General features: G+C 36.5%; 2 protein-coding genes across 4 annotated transcripts in view; both read right to left on the bottom strand.

Annotated features, from left to right (window-relative positions):
- rbm10 (RNA binding motif protein 10) overlaps positions 1–6902 on the bottom strand; it is a 42505-nt gene extending 35603 nt beyond the window's left edge. For both annotated transcript variants that reach the window (XM_051659775.1, XM_051659774.1), the window contains exons 1-3: positions 6800–6902; positions 2343–2416; positions 629–1145 (exon numbers count right to left, since the gene is read on the bottom strand). In XM_051659775.1, the coding sequence (XP_051515735.1) occupies positions 629–1145; positions 2343–2359 (534 nt within the window). In that variant the 5' untranslated portion in view covers positions 2360–2416; positions 6800–6902. The remainder of the gene's footprint in view (positions 1–628; positions 1146–2342; positions 2417–6799) is intronic.
- A 1319-nt stretch (positions 6903–8221) lies between these two features.
- On the bottom strand, positions 8222–15990 carry rhoac (ras homolog gene family, member Ac). Of its 2 annotated transcripts, none has more exons than XM_051659898.1 (5): positions 15866–15990; positions 14392–14547; positions 11427–11547; positions 10332–10462; positions 8222–8989 (listed from the first exon to the last, which is right to left on the bottom strand). In XM_051659898.1, the coding sequence occupies exons 2-5, from the start codon at positions 14545–14547 to the stop codon at positions 8816–8818; spliced, it is 582 nt and encodes a 193-aa protein (XP_051515858.1). In that variant the 5' UTR covers positions 15866–15990; the 3' UTR covers positions 8222–8815. The 2 variants fall into 2 exon arrangements, with proteins under 2 accessions (XP_051515858.1, XP_051515859.1); XM_051659899.1 differs by lacking the exon at positions 15866–15990 and adding an exon at positions 15722–15861.
- Between the last annotated feature and the right edge of the window lie 1264 nt (positions 15991–17254).

Genomic DNA, 17254 nt, shown 5'->3' with positions numbered 1-17254 from the left:
ACATCTATGGTTACTCTGCAAAGACACTGTGTGAACTTAAAGGGAACTTACTCTAGACTAGACTTACTAGAGTTTGACTGATGGTGGATTTTGCAGATACAGATAACTAAGGTGGCGGAAAATGCCGATAACCGATTAATCGGCCAATAGTTTTTTAATAATATTTAAGTATTTAACAAATTAGACTTTTATAGCCTACGTATAATATATATATATTTTACACACCCATATTTCACCAAATTAGGTTTTCATTATTATTCAAAAGATACTGAGACAATGTATGTGATGATGGCACACATCTCCATATAGTCTAAAGTCAACTATCGGCATAGAATTTTACTGCTTACCGATAGTTCCAAAAAGCAACTATCGATAAAACCGATATATCAGTCTACCTCTTCTTCATATATCCACTACAAATCACCTTGACATCAGTTGCAGAAATGGCTATGAAGTTGTTCTGTGTAGTTAGTTAGTTCTAAAAAAATAATGCAGATGCCACTGGGATTGATATTTTATCATCTTGTGCATTGGAATTCATACATTAAGTGTGGCTTAAGTGTCCAAACTTTTTTTTTTAAGCCACTGTATAACATGTATTACATAAATGATACATTTTCATAATTACATGTCTTTGATCGAGACGTCTGGTATAATTTTCTTCCTCAGCTCTCCATTCTGCACTATATTCCTCCTGAGAGTTTTTCCGTCCCCTGACTCTTCTCCAGGCATTGTCCTCATCTTCTTCACCTTCATCTGGGTTTTGGTTATCCAGATACACCTTCTGTCCTGTTCTAAATAAGTGCATATCTCTCCTGGGATAAAACTCTGGTTCAAGCTCATAATCTCTATCTTCTTGGTGGAATCTTGAGTGGATGTTCGGATTTGGGGGACTTCGTAGGAGACTTTTTCTAGCTTGGTTTCTCTCAGATCCATGGTTCCCATGGTTTGGTCTGAATCCTGGTCGGTTATTCGTGAAATTACCTGAGGTAAAATCTCCCATTCTTTCTTGCTGTTTGGTATTTGTCAAGCTGTTATTTAGTCCCAAGTCATTTTCTTGTACATAGCCACGATAGTCCATGTCCCTGTAGTCATGATCTTCAGCCTTACTTCCATAGCGACCCATGCGGTCACCACGGCCACCCCTGTCATGTGGGAAAAGAGAAGGATTTAGGCACTTTGTAACATGTAGTTCTAGACTAGTCCACATGTTCAAGATTCATGCTGCCATCAAATCATGTCTCCAATGAAATGCAATAGCTGAAGGTGTGTCAGAAAAGAAAAATGGAGCTAATCGGTACTAATCATATCTGAACACATGTTGTAATTGTGAATGTGCACTGTACAGTTTAGTTTGTATGAATTTATGGTACTTTGGGAAACAGGTATAAAGCTTGCTAGAAAAATATACAGCAGCTTATTCAGCTGGTTTATGCCGTGACAGGCTTGTGTGAAAAAATAAATTTCCCATTATTCTTTGTGGCAAATGAGTATGATAAAATAAACAGATAATGCATCAATTACACATCTAACAAATCTTTTGCTGATCATTTTGTTGCACTAGCACTAACAAAAGCTTTGCGTCTTTACCGGGAAGAGAAAAAGAGACAACTCTGAAAATGCCCAGTACTTACATTTCATTCTTACCAAGATCACTCGAATGTACATCACATTGTATTTACAATTTCTAAACTCATAAAATAGGATCATCAATGTTGTGCACCCATGAACCAAACATTCACAGTACTGTACATTCAGTATTTTACATAAGGTTACATAAGTTCAGGACATTTTTGCATGAACCCATACTGTGCGATATTACTAGGGCTGTCGATTTAACGCGGTAATTTAGTGCAATTACTTAAATAAAAAAAAAATTTACATTAAAAAGTACATTAACAGAATTAATCATGCCTCCTGATGCACATGTAAATTCTTCAATAAAAGTATGGATTTTCTTATCATACATGCAATTCATGATTGTTTTTACAAGCTGTGTCAATAGGTGGCAGCACTCCTCAACAAACCACACAAGCAGCGCAGCCACAGACTGAGAACAGTTCACTCACAAGCACAACAAAATACAGAAATCTCGAGACATGATTTTCAAACTTTGAGTTTATGATGCTGCATACCAGCTACAATTAAAAATAGCGCAGACGGAACGCAAGAATGCGTACTGCGAGAACTAGATTTCAATGCAAAACAGATTTCCCAGCAAATAGTGATGCATGTGATTAATTTGATTACATTTGAATTGATTGACAGCCCTAGTTATTACCCATAAAAATATTATTAAAAAAGTTTAAACAACTATGCAGACTGCAGGACCCTTGACTCACCTCCTCTCATAATCCATGCTTCAGTGCAGGTCGAAAGAAATGCCCACCTTTCGTTCTGCCTGCTTCATTTACCACTGTTGACAAAACATGCAAGAATGCAAGGACACAATCATCAACATTAATGTTGTTAAATAAATGCATAGAAAAGTGTTCATGTTGAGTTGACGGTTACTGTTGGTGTTTTACAGCTGTCAAGCACAATAGCTTGACTGATACAGAAGTGTTTGCTGGAAGCATACAGGTGCATCTCAATAAATTAGAATGTCGTGGAAAAGTTCATTTATTTCAGTAATTCAACTCAAATTGTGAAACTCGTGTATTAAATAAATTCAATGCACACAGACTGAAGTAGTTTAAGTCTTTGGTTCTTTTAATTGTGATGATTTTGGCTCACATTTAACAAAAACCCACCAATTCACTATCTCAAAAAATTAGAATATTTTGACATGTCAATCAGCTAATCAACTCAAAACACCTGCAAAGGTTTCCTGAGCCTTCAAAATGGTCTCTCAGTTTGGTTCACTAGGTCACACAATCATGGGGAAGACTGCTGATCTGACAGTTGTCCAGAAGACAATCATTGACACCCTTCACAAGGAGGGTAAGCCACAAACATTCATTGCCAAAGAAGCTGGCTGTTCACAGAGTGCTGTATCCAAGCATGTTAACAGAAAGTTGAGTGGAAGGAAAAAGTGTTGAAGAAAAAGATGCACAACCAACCGAGAGAACCGCAGCCTTATGATTGTCCAGCAAACTCGATTCAAGAATTTGGGTGAACTTCACAGGGAATGGACTGAGGCTGGGGTCAAGGCATCAAGAGCCACCACACACGTCAAGGAATTTGGCTACAGTTGTCGTATTCCTCTTGTTAAGCCACTCCTGAACCACAGACAATGTCAGAGGCGTCTTACCTGGGCTAAGGAGAAGAAGAACTGGACTGTTGCCCAGTGGTCCAAAGTCCTCTTTTCAGATGAGAGCAAGTTTTGTATTTCATTTGGAAACCAAGGTCCTAGAGTCTGGAGGAAGGGTGGAGAAGCTCATTGCCCAAGTTGCTTGAAGTCCAGTGTTAAGTTTCCACAGTCTGTGATGATTTGGGGTGCAATGTCATCTGCTGGTGTTGGTCCATTGTGTTTTTTGAAAACCAAAGTCACTGCACCCGTTTACCAAGAACTTCTGGACCACTTCATGCTTCCTTCTGCTGACCAGCTTTTTAAAGATGCTGATTTCATTTTCCAGAAGGATTTGGCACCTGCCCACACTGCCAAAAGCACCAAAAGTTGGTTAAATGACCATGGTGTTGGTGTGCTTGACTGGCCAGCAAACTCACCAGACCTGAACCCCATAGAGAATCTATGGGGTATTGTCAAGAGGAAAATGAGAAACAAGAGACCAAAAAATGTAGATGAGCTGAAGGCCAATGTCCAAGAAACCTGGGCTTCCATACCACCACAGCAGTGCCACAAACTGATCACCTCCATGCCACGCCGAATTGAGGCAGTAATTAAAGCAAAAGGAGCCCCTACCAAGTATTGAGTACATATACAGTAAATGAACATACTTTCCAGAAGGCCAACAATTCACTAAAAATGTTTTTTTTATTGGTCTCATGATGTATTCTAATTTTTTGAGATAGTGAATTGGTGGGTTTTTGTTAAATGTGAGCCAAAATCATCACAATTAAAAGAACCAAAGACTTAAACTACTTCAGTCTGTGTGCATTGAATTTATTTAATACACGAGTTTCACAATTTGAGTTGAATTACTGAAATAAATGAACTTTTCCACGACATTCTAATTTATTGAGATGCACCTGTATATTCAGGGGCATTGGACAGGGGATAATGGTGGACCTATGTAACAAGGGCCCTCCCTGGAAAGCAGTTTTTTAGGGAGAGCGGTTCGATTAGTTTTTTCTTCAAACTGTGATAAACTGATTGCCAATGAGATTCAAGCTTTTTGTCACTGCTGCTGTACAATCCAGCATGCTGGTGGCACTAATCAACTGACAAATGCCAGTATTGGACATGCAGCTGATGCACCCCCACTCCTCCCCACCAATTTATATATAAATATTAAATAGCTGCAGTTCATAAACCCGGTCTGATTTTGAAAGTCTTCTTAATATGTCCATGTGACCCTGTGTAAATGTCATTTATCAGGATAAGACTTGCTTAAACTACCTGAGAGCTGTATTGCCTCAGGATAGACCAATCGGGCACTCCTCTCATTCCAGAGATCTTATAGACACTTTACCAACAAGAAAACTGGTTAAATGAATAAATGTAAAATGTATTTGTATTTATTTATTTTGTTTGTTTTATTACTTGATTCAAATAATTTGTTTGGAAATAAAAAGTTGTGAATTATTTATAAATAAAACAGCACTGTTATATTTCCATCTTTAAAAAAAAAGATATATATATACACATTACCCCCAAATTGTTTAGGGGGGTCCTAAAATAAACTCAGCAAAAAAATAAATGTCCTTTTTTTCAGGACACTCTATTTTAAAGATAATTTTGTAAAAATCCAAATAACTTTACAGATCTTTATTGTAAAGTGTTTAAACAATGTTTTCCATGCTTGTTCAATGAACCATAAACAATTAATGAACATGCACCTGTGTAACAGTCATTAAGACACTAACAGCTTACAGACGGTAGGCAATTAATGTCACAGTTATAAAAACTAAGGACACAAAAGAGACCTTTCTACTGACTCTGAAAAACACCAAAAGATGCCCAGGGTCCCTGCTCATCTGCGTGAACGTGCCTTAGGCATGCTGCATGGAGGCATGAGGACTGCAGATGTGGCCAGGGCAATAAATTGCAATGTCTGTACTGTGAGACGCATAAGACAGCGCTACACGGAGACAGGAAGGACAGCTGATCATCCTGGTAGTGGCAGACCACGTGTAACAACGTTCACGGGATCGGTACATCCGAATATCACACCTGCAGGACAGGTACAGGATGGCAACAACAACTGCCCGAGTTACACCAGGAATGCACAATCCCTCCATCAGTGCTCAGACTGTCCGCAATAGGCTGAGAGAGGCTGGACTGAGGGCTTGTAGGTCTGTTGTAAAGCAGGTCCTTACCAGACATCACCGGCAACAACACTGCTTATGGGCACAAACCCACCTTCACTGGACCAGACAGGACTGGCAAAAAGTGCTCTTCACTGACGAGTCGCAGTTTTGTCTCACCAGGGGTGATGGTCGGACATGCACTTATCGTCCGAGGAATGAGCATTACACCGAGGCCTGTACTCTGGAGCGGGATCGATTTGGAGATGGAGGTTCTGTCATGGTCTGAGGCGGTGTATCACAGCATCATCGGACTGAGCTTGTTGTCATTGCAGGCAATCTCAACACTGTGCGTTACAGGGAAGACATCCTCCTCCCTCATGTGGTACCCTTCCTGCAGGCTCATCCTGACATGACCCTCCAGCATGACAATGCCACCAGCCATACTGCTCGTTCTGTGCGTGATTTCCTGCAAGACAGGAATGTCAGTGTTCTGCCATGGCCAGTGAAGAGCCCGGATCTCAATCCCATTGAGCACGTCAGGGACCTGTTGGATCGGAGGGTGAGGGCTAATGCCATTCCCCCCAGAAATGTCCGGGAACTTGCAAGTGCCTTGGTGGAAGAGTGGGGTAACATCTCACAGCAAAAACTGGCAAATCTGGTGCAGTCCATGAGGAGGAGATGCACTGCAGTACTTAATGCAGCTGGTGACCACACCAGATACTGTCTGTTACTTTTGATATTACCCCCCCCCCCCCCCCACCCCTTTGTTCAGGGACACATTATTCCATTTCTGTTAGTCACATGTCTGTGAAACTTGTTCAGTTTATGTCTTTATGTTCATACAAATATTTACACGTTAAGTTTGCTGAAAATAAAAGCAGCTGAAAGTGAGAGGACGTGTATTTATTTTTGTTGAGTTTAGTTATATGCACCACGGTGCCCATTATGTGGTGTCTCGTCCCTGCAGATTGAGCAGGACTGCTCAGCGCCACGAACATATTTGCATATCGCTTGTTAAAAACCATTTTACACCATTTGGACAACAAGCTAGAACTATCCATATTAGATCTGATATTTATGACCTTCTACAGGGCTATTCTGTCCAGCAGCTGTCAAACTGAGTCTGACACTACTCTAGAAAACAGTGTACATGTAGAAGTACACAACAACCGTCAACGAATCGGCTACGTTTATTTGACTGAATAAATATCGCCCGTCGTTAAGTTACAATATATTTAAATGTGTGCATTACGGTTCCGAGGTTTATTACAAGAAACACATACTTGATTCCAGAAAGCACAACTGCTAGTCAACCCACCAAGCCGAAGTTATAGGCGTTTGCAACAACGTACTACCAAACTTTTAAAATGCAGCATTAAATCCATTTTTTTTTTTTAACTGCACAATAAAACACGCAGCAGCTTACCTCTTTTACACCGGCAGAGTCACAGTGCTGAAAATGTTACAATATACATCTATGATGTTTGACTCTACACAGCAAAGCTCAGTGTAAAATGGCCTCGGTCCGGTGGGCGGGGACAGATCGCTCAAGCTGATTGGCTCAGAAACACTGTGGTAAAAATGCGTAAATTAAGTTAACCTGAGGGATGACCTACTATTCTTTGTGTACTGTATGTTCACAACAGTGTTTTGGATGACTGTAAAACCAAAGGCTATGAGAACCTGATATTGATGGATCAATGCAACATGCTTCTTATATTAACATATTTTTCGTTTAAAGGTGCACTCAGTAAGCTTTTGCTCATGTCATCTTGGACTTAAGTGACACCTAGTGGTGTGGATGCAGCATCATTCAAAATCAAGTTTTCAGTTACAGACGCCATTGTAGAATTACTATTCACAATTAGACATGATTAATTTAATCCAAGAGTGAAAGTGTCCGATAACAAGGTGGTTACTGAGATTAAGCCAGTAGTATTTGGCTGGTCATGTGATTCTAAAATGGCAGCCACCATGAGGGCGCCCCTCCCCCACGTAGAATAAAACAGCTTTTATAAGGTTACTGATATGACTCGAGGCTTCATCTCATGTGAGCGCTCATGATTTTATACATATGTTTCAAAATTGCAATTCATTTCTTTAGGAGTAACCTTTTTTAATGGGGAAAAAATTACTGAGTGCACCTTTAAATATCAGTTCATTCTTAATATATGTCCAATGCATATGTACAGCATATAGCAATGTACTGCTAAAATTCAAACATAAGGTGCACAAAGTTTCTCCACATTAAAAAACAAAAAGTACTTTTGACAAATGTTTAAAATTATGTACATGATGAAGACTATTCAACACACTGACTATGAAAAAGATTTTTATATCACAAGAAGTGGGTCAGCCCCTTTATGGTGACCACATGACCAATAAGAGTGTAATGCACTCAGCTCCTTTAAAAACGTTTTACCATTTTTAAATCCATTCGACAGAATTCTGCAGCCCCCCCCCCCCAATAAAATCAGCATAAAAAAGTGGGGGGAAAAGGCAGATTGCATCTGGGCCTTAGTTTTCTTTTTCTGCATTGGCATTCAGTAGCTGAACACGTTTGTGTGGTGCAGCAATTACACCACATCCACTGTTGAATTGCCCAGTAAAACAGAAATTATGTGCACCTTTAATTGAGTCCCCAAACTGAAAACAAATTTCAAATCAGATTTTTTAAAATGTAATTTCTAAACGCAAGATCAAAAAAAAGAAAGGGGAAAAAAGTATGCTTCAGTATGGCTTAATAGTTTAGATCTCTAATGTACAGCCCAGAATCTTTTGAGTCATTAGATATAAAAAGGGAAAAGCCTGAAGTGGGAGGTTAAACACAATAACACAATACAGCCAATTTTAATTTTCAGCCTGTTTGCTTTAATTGAGCACCAAATATTCAAAACAGAAAAAAGCTGGCCAGATACACTCATGTACAAAGAAAAGACCTGGACGTGCACTCATGTACACAAACATTCATATTCTTACATATACAAACACACATACATACATACATCCAATCTGTCCAACACGTAAAACAGTCGTTAAAGACAGTAAGGTAAACCTAAAAGAGATGCTTGGAGAACATTTTTTATACTGGCATGTAACAGTTTGGGGCTAAAAAGTAAAGGAAAAATAACTCAACATCAAATTATCCTAGGGTACAGAGTCCATTTACAAACTTTATCTGAACATTTTTGCTTGATATTACCAGAAATCTCTTAACCCCAAACTTTGTGATAACAGGAAATAACATCATCCTATTCCCAACGGTTCCCAAAGTCTTTCCATTGGTCTCTTGTGGTTAGTCTGACACGTTGTCCCAGTATCAGTCCTTTATGCCAACTGTACTGGAACATGAATGTTAGGCTTTTCCAATCCAATCCATCCCTCCCCTCCCTGCTTTTAAGTCTCCTGGGCCATTAAGTGATATCCTCTCCGCTACAGGTTTCTATAACAGCAGACAGCCGCTCTTTTTGCCACGTTTCCTTGCTTGCAGTGCAGCTCTGGTGGCCATCTCAAACACTTCTCTCACTCCGTCTTTTGTCTTGGCTGAGCACTCTAAATAACCAAAGGCGTTGATTCTGTTGGCCATGTCTCGCCCTTCTTCAGGCTTTACGGGCTCCTGAATGAAGAAATACATTAAATATATCAGAGCCATTAAAGAGTGAAAGCTAACATCCAAAATAAAGTCCTTTTAATGAATATAAATCAACAGTGTAAACCCTCATGTTGTATTGAGACTTTACTGTCTTTTTGTTTGGGGCCCCGAGAACCCCAATGATTTAGATGTAAAAATAGTAATTAACATTTCAGAATTAACCTCTTATTTTCACTTCCATTCATTTATAATATGTTCCTCTGTCCTAATCACGATCCATTTGAGAGCTATTATTGACCATCAATCCTCTGTTGCATCACAAAGTCGGCAACATATAAAATAGCTTCTGTTTGGGGTCATTAATACCCTAGCAAAACATGTTTCTGAAAAATACAACAAAACATATCCAAGTAGACAATGGCCACAATGACTTGACAAATTGCACACCAAGCAGTAAATCTTATCATGTGAAAATTAATTCATGCTTTTATACCTTTAAAATGTAACAACATTTTCAGGACTTTTGAGATACATTTTGACTTTTGAAATACGTTTTTGTTTATAATCAGTTCTCATGTCGAGATTAGGAAAAGTCATGGTTTATCAAGCTGATACTTCAATGTTAAAGGGATAGTTCAACCAAAAATGAAAATTCTCTCATCATTTACTCACCCTCATGCCATCCCTGATGTGTATGACTTTCTTTCTTCTGCAGAACACAAATGAAGATTTTTAGAAGAATATTTCAGCCCTGTAGGTCTATACAATGCAAGCGAATGGTGACCAGAACTTTGAATCTCCAAAAAGCACATAAAGGCAGCATAAAAGTAATCCATCCGACTCCAGTGGTTAAAGTCGTATCTTCAGAAGTGATATGATAGGTGTGGGTGAGAAAAAGATCAATATTTAAGTCCATTTTAACTACAAATCTCTACTTTTGACCAGCAGGCGGCGATATGTACCAAGAATGCGAATCGCCAAAAAACAAAAGAAGAATGTGGAAGTGAAAATTTAAATATTGATCTTTCTCACCCACACCTATTGTATCGCTTCTGAAGATGTGAATTTAACCACTGGAGTCGTTTGGATTACTTTTATGATGCCTATGATTTTTTGAGCTTCAAAGTTCTGTTCACTATTCACTTGCATTTTATGGACCTACAGAGCTGAAATATTCTTCTAAATATCATCATTTGTGTTTAGCAGATGGGATGGCATGAGGGTGAGTAAATTATGAGAGAATTTTCATTTTTGGGTGAACTATCCATTTAAGTCTGTTTTTTTCCTGATATATTGAAAGGGTCTTAGGGTCTCAGACTCAAAACAGAACATGAGGGTTAAGAACTAGAAAGTAAAACCGTCTTGCCTGTTTCATTTTGGCAAGTTCCCTTCGTGTGTGCTCATCATTTCGGAGATCCTTTTTGTTACCCACGAGGATGATGGGTACATTCGGACAAAAGTGCTTCACCTCTGGTGTCCACTTTTCTGGAATATTCTCTGTTATGTGTTGAAGGAGAAAGAATTATTCTTATTGAATTACTGCAATTTGTTATTATTGGTCAACTTTATAATACATTGAAATCATGACAAAAATGGCTTCAATATTTGTTGTTTAAAGTTCATCACACACTCAAAAAACTGACAAGGTTTTTCTTACACCTGACTAAAATTTTAGTCTAAAGGCATGGACACATTTATCTTCACATGGGGAAATTCAGAGGGCAAAATACTGTCATCTGAATTGGAATCTGATGTGAATTTTGCAGGTGGATGGACTTCTGGTGGCGAAGAGTTTCCCCACGTGGATTTCACGTGGAGTTTAAGTTTGGTGAACCCTGAGGGTTGAATTTGCCACATTGTCCAATAGGAAATTGTTTAAGTTTAATAAGTTTCTTTTTAACTTCACTTTCCCAGAGTATAAAGTGCAGCATTAAAACGAGGCTGCTTGGCAATTCGTTTTTTGCTGGTTTCACACGCGCTCAATGACCACCCACGCCCACAGAATTTCATCGTGCAAAGCTAAAAGTGACCGCACCCTAAGTGGCTTTATACATCCGGACCCTGAACACAAAGCTGAGAACTGCTTACCATCTCAAATGGATGAAAAATGTTTCCTTTTATGTAATCAGAGCAAAATCACCAATGGGTTGCATTCTTAAACCCAGTCTTTGAATACCCAGTTCTGCTTGATAGCTAAATTGTTACCTCTTTAATTTGTCATTGTGATGTGAAAGTCTTGTATTTTAACCACAAGTGAATGTTCAATGGTTTAAAGCAATAGCACATTTCAATTATTTTTAGCTGACATTTGGCCCGATTTTACAGCTACATGTGATACGTTTAATGTCGTAATGATAAAAAAAAGAGCATCTAATGCCTTTAGTGTGCTATAAAAAAAAAAAAATTAAAAAAAAGGTGAGATGTGCAATAGGCAAGTAACATTTTTATGACAAAGCTTTACCCAAGCTATCAGGACTGTCAACGGAAAAGCACATAAGAATGACATCTGTATCAGGGTAGGAGAGTGGTCTTAACCGATCGTAGTCCTCCTGTCCAGCAGTATCCCATAAAGCAAGTTCTACCTAGATGAACAGAGAAAACAAACCCAGATATTGGTACATGTACTAAACAGTATCACACACCCAAAAATAAAAAACACTACAAGACTCCCTCTGTTAGGACACAAGATACACAATGGGGGCCAGATTCTCGAAACGCTCTTAAAGGGATAGTTCACCCAAAAATAAAAATTCTCTCATCATTTACTCACCCTCATGCCATCCCAGATGTGTATGACTTTCTTTCTTCTTCAGAACTCAAATGAAGATTTTTAGAAGAATATTTCAGCTCTGTAGGTCCATACAATGCAATTGAATGGTGACCAAAATTTTGAAGCTAAAAAAAAAAAAAAAAATCACATAATGGCACCATAAAAGTAATCCATATGACTCCAGTGGTTAAATTCATGTCTTCTGAAGATAAATGATAGGTGTGGGTGAGAAACAGAACAATATTTAAGCCCTTTTTTACTGTAAATTCTTCTCCATACCCAGTTGGTGGCGATATGCACAAATAATGTGAACCGCCAAAAACAAAAGAAGAATGTGTAAGTGGAGATTTATTGTTTTAAAAAAGGACTTAAATATTTATCTGTTTTTCACCCACAACTTTCACCCACAATCTTATCACTTCTGAAGACATGGATTAAACCACAAGAGTCGTTTGGATTACTTTCATGCTTCCTTTGGGATTTTTGGAGCTTCAAAGTTCTGGTCAACATTCGCTTGCATTGTATGGACCTACAGAGCTGAAATATTCTTCTAAAAATCATTTGTGTTCTGCTGAAGAAAGAAAGTCATCCACTTCTGGAATGGCATGAGGGTGAGTAAATGATGAGAGAATTTACATTTTTTAACTACTATTTTCTTCTTAATTTCTAACTTAAGACAAAGGTTTTAATTATTTTAATTATTTAATATATTCTTAAGATAAAACTTGCTACTTTAAAAAAAAAAGGTTAATAAATAGATACATTTATCGTGATTTACTAGTGTTGAAGTATTGAAATTATTGTATTAGACAAGGCAACCTCATGAGCAGGCTAGTTTAGTCAATACAAACAAAATTACGACATTCTTAAGAAAATATTTGAGAACTTATTAATAATTGCACTTACATGAACAAATGTGGCATGCAGTGGTGCCTAATGACTGAACCTGCAGTCTTTGTGTTTCCAAAACAACTTTAACAATTAGGCTTAAACCACCCATTATTGTCATTCACAGCCTATACTATTCCACTCAATATCCATTTAACCAATGTAGATATTGTGATGTCAGGGCAAGAGCAGTTTATACATATCTGAGTTAGGTCTGGACAATTAATCCAACATTCTCAATGTTCAGCAACATTGTGAATATCCTAATGGTATTAATGTGCTTTTAATTTGGCCATTTAGAGTGTAATTAGACAAGTTTCGCAAATCTTGCTTTGCAACTTGTAACGAGAGCATTATGTCAATGATGCTTCAGTAGCAAAATGGCATTGGAGTTAATATGTTCGACTCATTTCTGTGAATCAGTTCAACCTGTCTGTAAATTAATTGATTTATAACTCAATTCAATGATTTGTTTGCATAAATCCATGTGAGCCATTTTTCATATATTTTAATACAAATATTGGGAAAGTATTCTATTTATAATGAATATATACAAGGTAAATATTGCTGTTTATTACTATTTATTGTTATATTTGTACATAAATTATTCAAAATCCTTGTGTTTATTTAGTGAAAAACAGTGAGGAAATCCTGCCTTGATGATGTTTAACTGCATTTTACTTCTTGCACTAAACATTTTGAATCTAATTGGCTATAAATGACTGTAATCATAATTATGGTTCCTCCTACAAACACCTTTAGAGCAAAAACATACATTTTGACTTATATTGATCAGAAATTAACTTTTTATTATTATTAGTATGGGGCAATATTTGCCACAAGGATTTGATTTTTAGGAGCATTTGTATCTTGTACAAGGGCATTTAAAAAACAAACAAACAAAAAACTGTGTTGCCCTTTTATGTAAAATACTTGGATTTAATCAGTTTATTAATTTAAATCGATTCAGATCCAAATGAATTCAGTAAGGTTTTTACCTATAAATTTAAATCAGCATCAAATTGTATTTTGTAATATGTATTGAATCAAATATTTTAAAAATCAGATGTTTAGAAGGAATTTTTACAATAAAAACATATTTTTAAGCTTTACACAATTTCAATTTAACAAAAATAATAACTATTTTTACAGCACCTTTTAGCAATTTAGCACAAAGTGCTTCACAAAACATAAAATCAAATCATAATTAAAACACAACACTTTCACATTGTAGTAAAAGCAAGTCTATACAAATTAGGTTTTAGACGAGACTTAAAAACAGACACAGATTCTGCAGATCTGTACAAAATTCCATCAAATTGAATTGAGTAGTCTTTAATATAATATAATTTAAAAAAAAAACAACACATAAATATTTGAAGGTTTTTATTATTTTTTTAAAACTACACAATTCAATCAGATGAAATTTGTTCTAAAAATGTACAGTGTAAATTTTAAAAATAGTCCAAAATATTGTTTTTTAATGTAATGGGGGCCCTACATAATTTCAACTTCGAGGGCATATTTGTCACTTACTGTGGCATTTTTGCCCCAAGCCCTGACTAATTCAAAGGCAGAAAAATACTGAGATATAACTGAAGCAATATCATAAGCCGCACTCTGAAAATACTTGAAATGAAACCGTTTATGTATTGAAGTGTGTTTATTGTGTTTGTCAATGGCAAGGGGCGCTTTCATGGTTCAAGAACAAAACAGCATGGCTTTCATGGCTAATGTGAGTCACAAATGACACATGAAACTTTCATACCTGCTTTCCATCAACCTCAATGTCTGCTACATAGTTTTCAAACACTGTGGGCACATAGACTTCAGGAAACTGGTCTTTACTGAAAACAATCAGCAAACAGGTCTTTCCACAGGCTCCATCACCCACTATGACGAGTTTCTTACGGATGGCAGCCATCTGCAGGCAAGACCAGGAGACAGAGATGGTCAAAGGTCAAGATATTAGTGCTACTGTTTGCTTTGCTACAACAACACAACTACAGGCAGAACATAACGGAGGCATTTTGAGGGAAATGACTGGGACGGAGCTGTTTAGACTGAGGAAATGAAAGGTCTATTTTTTAATAAAGTGAAGAGATTTCAAACATCAGATGGAAATCCTCGTTGGACTGGTTAAACTTGATGTAAATGTGATGATTTGGACACGTGAGAGGATCAAAAGTGGAAGAGTGCTCTGTGAATCATCTCTAATGTCAACATGAGCCGGAAACAGCTGCGGAAGTATCACTTGACCGGAAGTTACATTGTATCTCTGTCGCAATGTGGCGGAAAAAAAAGAAGGAAAAACAAAACTTTCCACAAATACTGACCAAAGAATAAAGGCCATAAACATTAAATGTCACATTGATGATCATCTGAGCACGTTATTGCTCGTAGAAATCGACATGTTGATGATGAAAGGACGTCATATCCTGCGACACCGCACCCAACAGTCAAAACACAACATTTATTTCAAATAATAACATCATAATACACCATTAAACAAATAGCACACATTTAAATCCTTACAGTCACTTATAAACATTAACAATGGTCGCTTTATTATTGATAAAAAGGTCTGGATTGTAAAAGCTAGTTAGCCACTAGCTGACGTGTTTCTTTAAAAAAAAAGAAACGTTAAAGAGAAAAACTCAGCATTTATATACTGATATACCACATGCTTTCAATAAACATAACGTGCAAAATATACATATATATTTTTATGAACAACTCGAATCACTAAAGACACACTCAAGAAAAGCTTTGCAACCGAGTGGCCAAATGGCGCTTTACTATAATTAAACCGAAATAAAAGAGAAATAAGAGCTGCTTTTATGTACTGAAACTACATTTTGTATTAAAACAAAACAATTGTGAACTACACCGGTCGGTTCATATTTTCCCGATAATTTATGTGAAATAAAAAACCAAGATGAACACTTGTAACACAAAACAGATCAATTTGATCTTGAATCTGTAATATTGACCATCTAAACTCTTTTAATCTGTTTAATTCAAATTAGCTGCCATGAATCATCGGTATTAATGGTGAAACTCGCGTAAAAAAAGAAAAAAAAAAAAAACATATTTACAGTGTCATTGAGTTTCAGGCTGGTGAAATGAAAGGAAATCCAACAGTCAATCAAAACGCACACGATCTCATGCTCTCCTCGCCAAACACTATTATTAATCTTCGTCAACTTTGTGTATTTACATAAAACGTTCAAATTAGTTACCGTTTTCTTTCCGTTGTTCTCCGGGGAAGTATCGGCTTTCCTGTCTTTTCCTGCTGCTGTGCTTTAAAGTCCGCCCATCTTCACTTTACTGCCACGAAACAACACCCGCCCAGACAAACAGTTACATTACCGACTTACTGTTGTTAGAATTAGGCCTACTTATCTTCATTAAGTGTGTGTGTGTGTGTATATACAGTATATTATTATTATTATTATTATTATTATTATTATTATTATTATCATCATCATTATCAGTTTTGAATCTGAATAGTTTTTATTATTATTATTATTATTATTATTATTATTATTATTATTATTATTCTGTCATTGTATCACTTTCAGGGACTATCAAATCCTTAAAGTGCCCATAAACTTTATTTATTATAATACAAAGTAAATTGCATTTTATCTGGATTTAAATAGCTGTGCATCTGGATTGAGAGCAACAGGCTCAGTGCAGTGCTTTTGAAAATTTGGAGATGAACAGAAATAGTCACACAGGCTACACATTAGTGGACTTGTTTCGGGATCTTTTGCCCAGTTTTGAAGGAGCAACTGGGAAGGAAATGATGTGGCTCATAGGTGATATGGTAAACTAGATAAAGGCAGTAGGCCTACACCTTAAAATAGTCACACACTCATCTTACCCAGAAGAAAACTTTTAATATAAATAAGATAAACATGATTTCATGACAATTAAGTGCATTTCCCAAAACCTTCCCCAGTAGCGTACTTCAAAAATCTCATTCACAGAATGAATGCATAATTGTAATATCTGCTATACATAATTTATATATATATATGAAAAAGTAAAATAAGCAGTATATATACTTCTTTAAGTAAATTTTAATTTCTATTTATTTATTTATTTTTATTTTTTGGAAATATGACATGTTCAGAAAATGTACATGTAATGAATAAATTAAAGGTTTACTAAACTTTAATTTACTAGCTTTAATTCACATACTAATTAATACAAGTTTACTACAAATAAAATGAAAGTTAAAACATATAAAGTTAGGTAAACTTTACTGAATTACTGACTACTAATTTATGCACAATTAATGACAAAAATATGAAATCAATAAGGATTGCTGTGTCTTTGTTAGTCATGTCCAAATTTTCCCATAACAAATATTTAAATAATTAATTTTATTAACAATTATTTCAATAACTCGTGATGAACTGTTATGGACCTGAATTTTTGGTGGTAATAGACAGACAGGCATGTAGTCGAAACCAAGTGACATCAGTCATTTGCATCACATGTTCAGCACAATAACCAGTTAGGCTAGCAGTGTCATGTTGTGTTGTCTTGTTTGTTACATAGGATGTATGCCCTTTCTATATCATTCCTCTGAACTGTTTTGTTGATCTGAGATTAGATTT

This window comes from Myxocyprinus asiaticus, chromosome 28 (assembly GCF_019703515.2).
Source record: "Myxocyprinus asiaticus isolate MX2 ecotype Aquarium Trade chromosome 28, UBuf_Myxa_2, whole genome shotgun sequence".
Classification (NCBI taxonomy): Eukaryota; Metazoa; Chordata; class Actinopteri; order Cypriniformes; family Catostomidae; genus Myxocyprinus; species Myxocyprinus asiaticus.
This window is presented reverse-complemented; position numbering and strand designations above follow the sequence as displayed.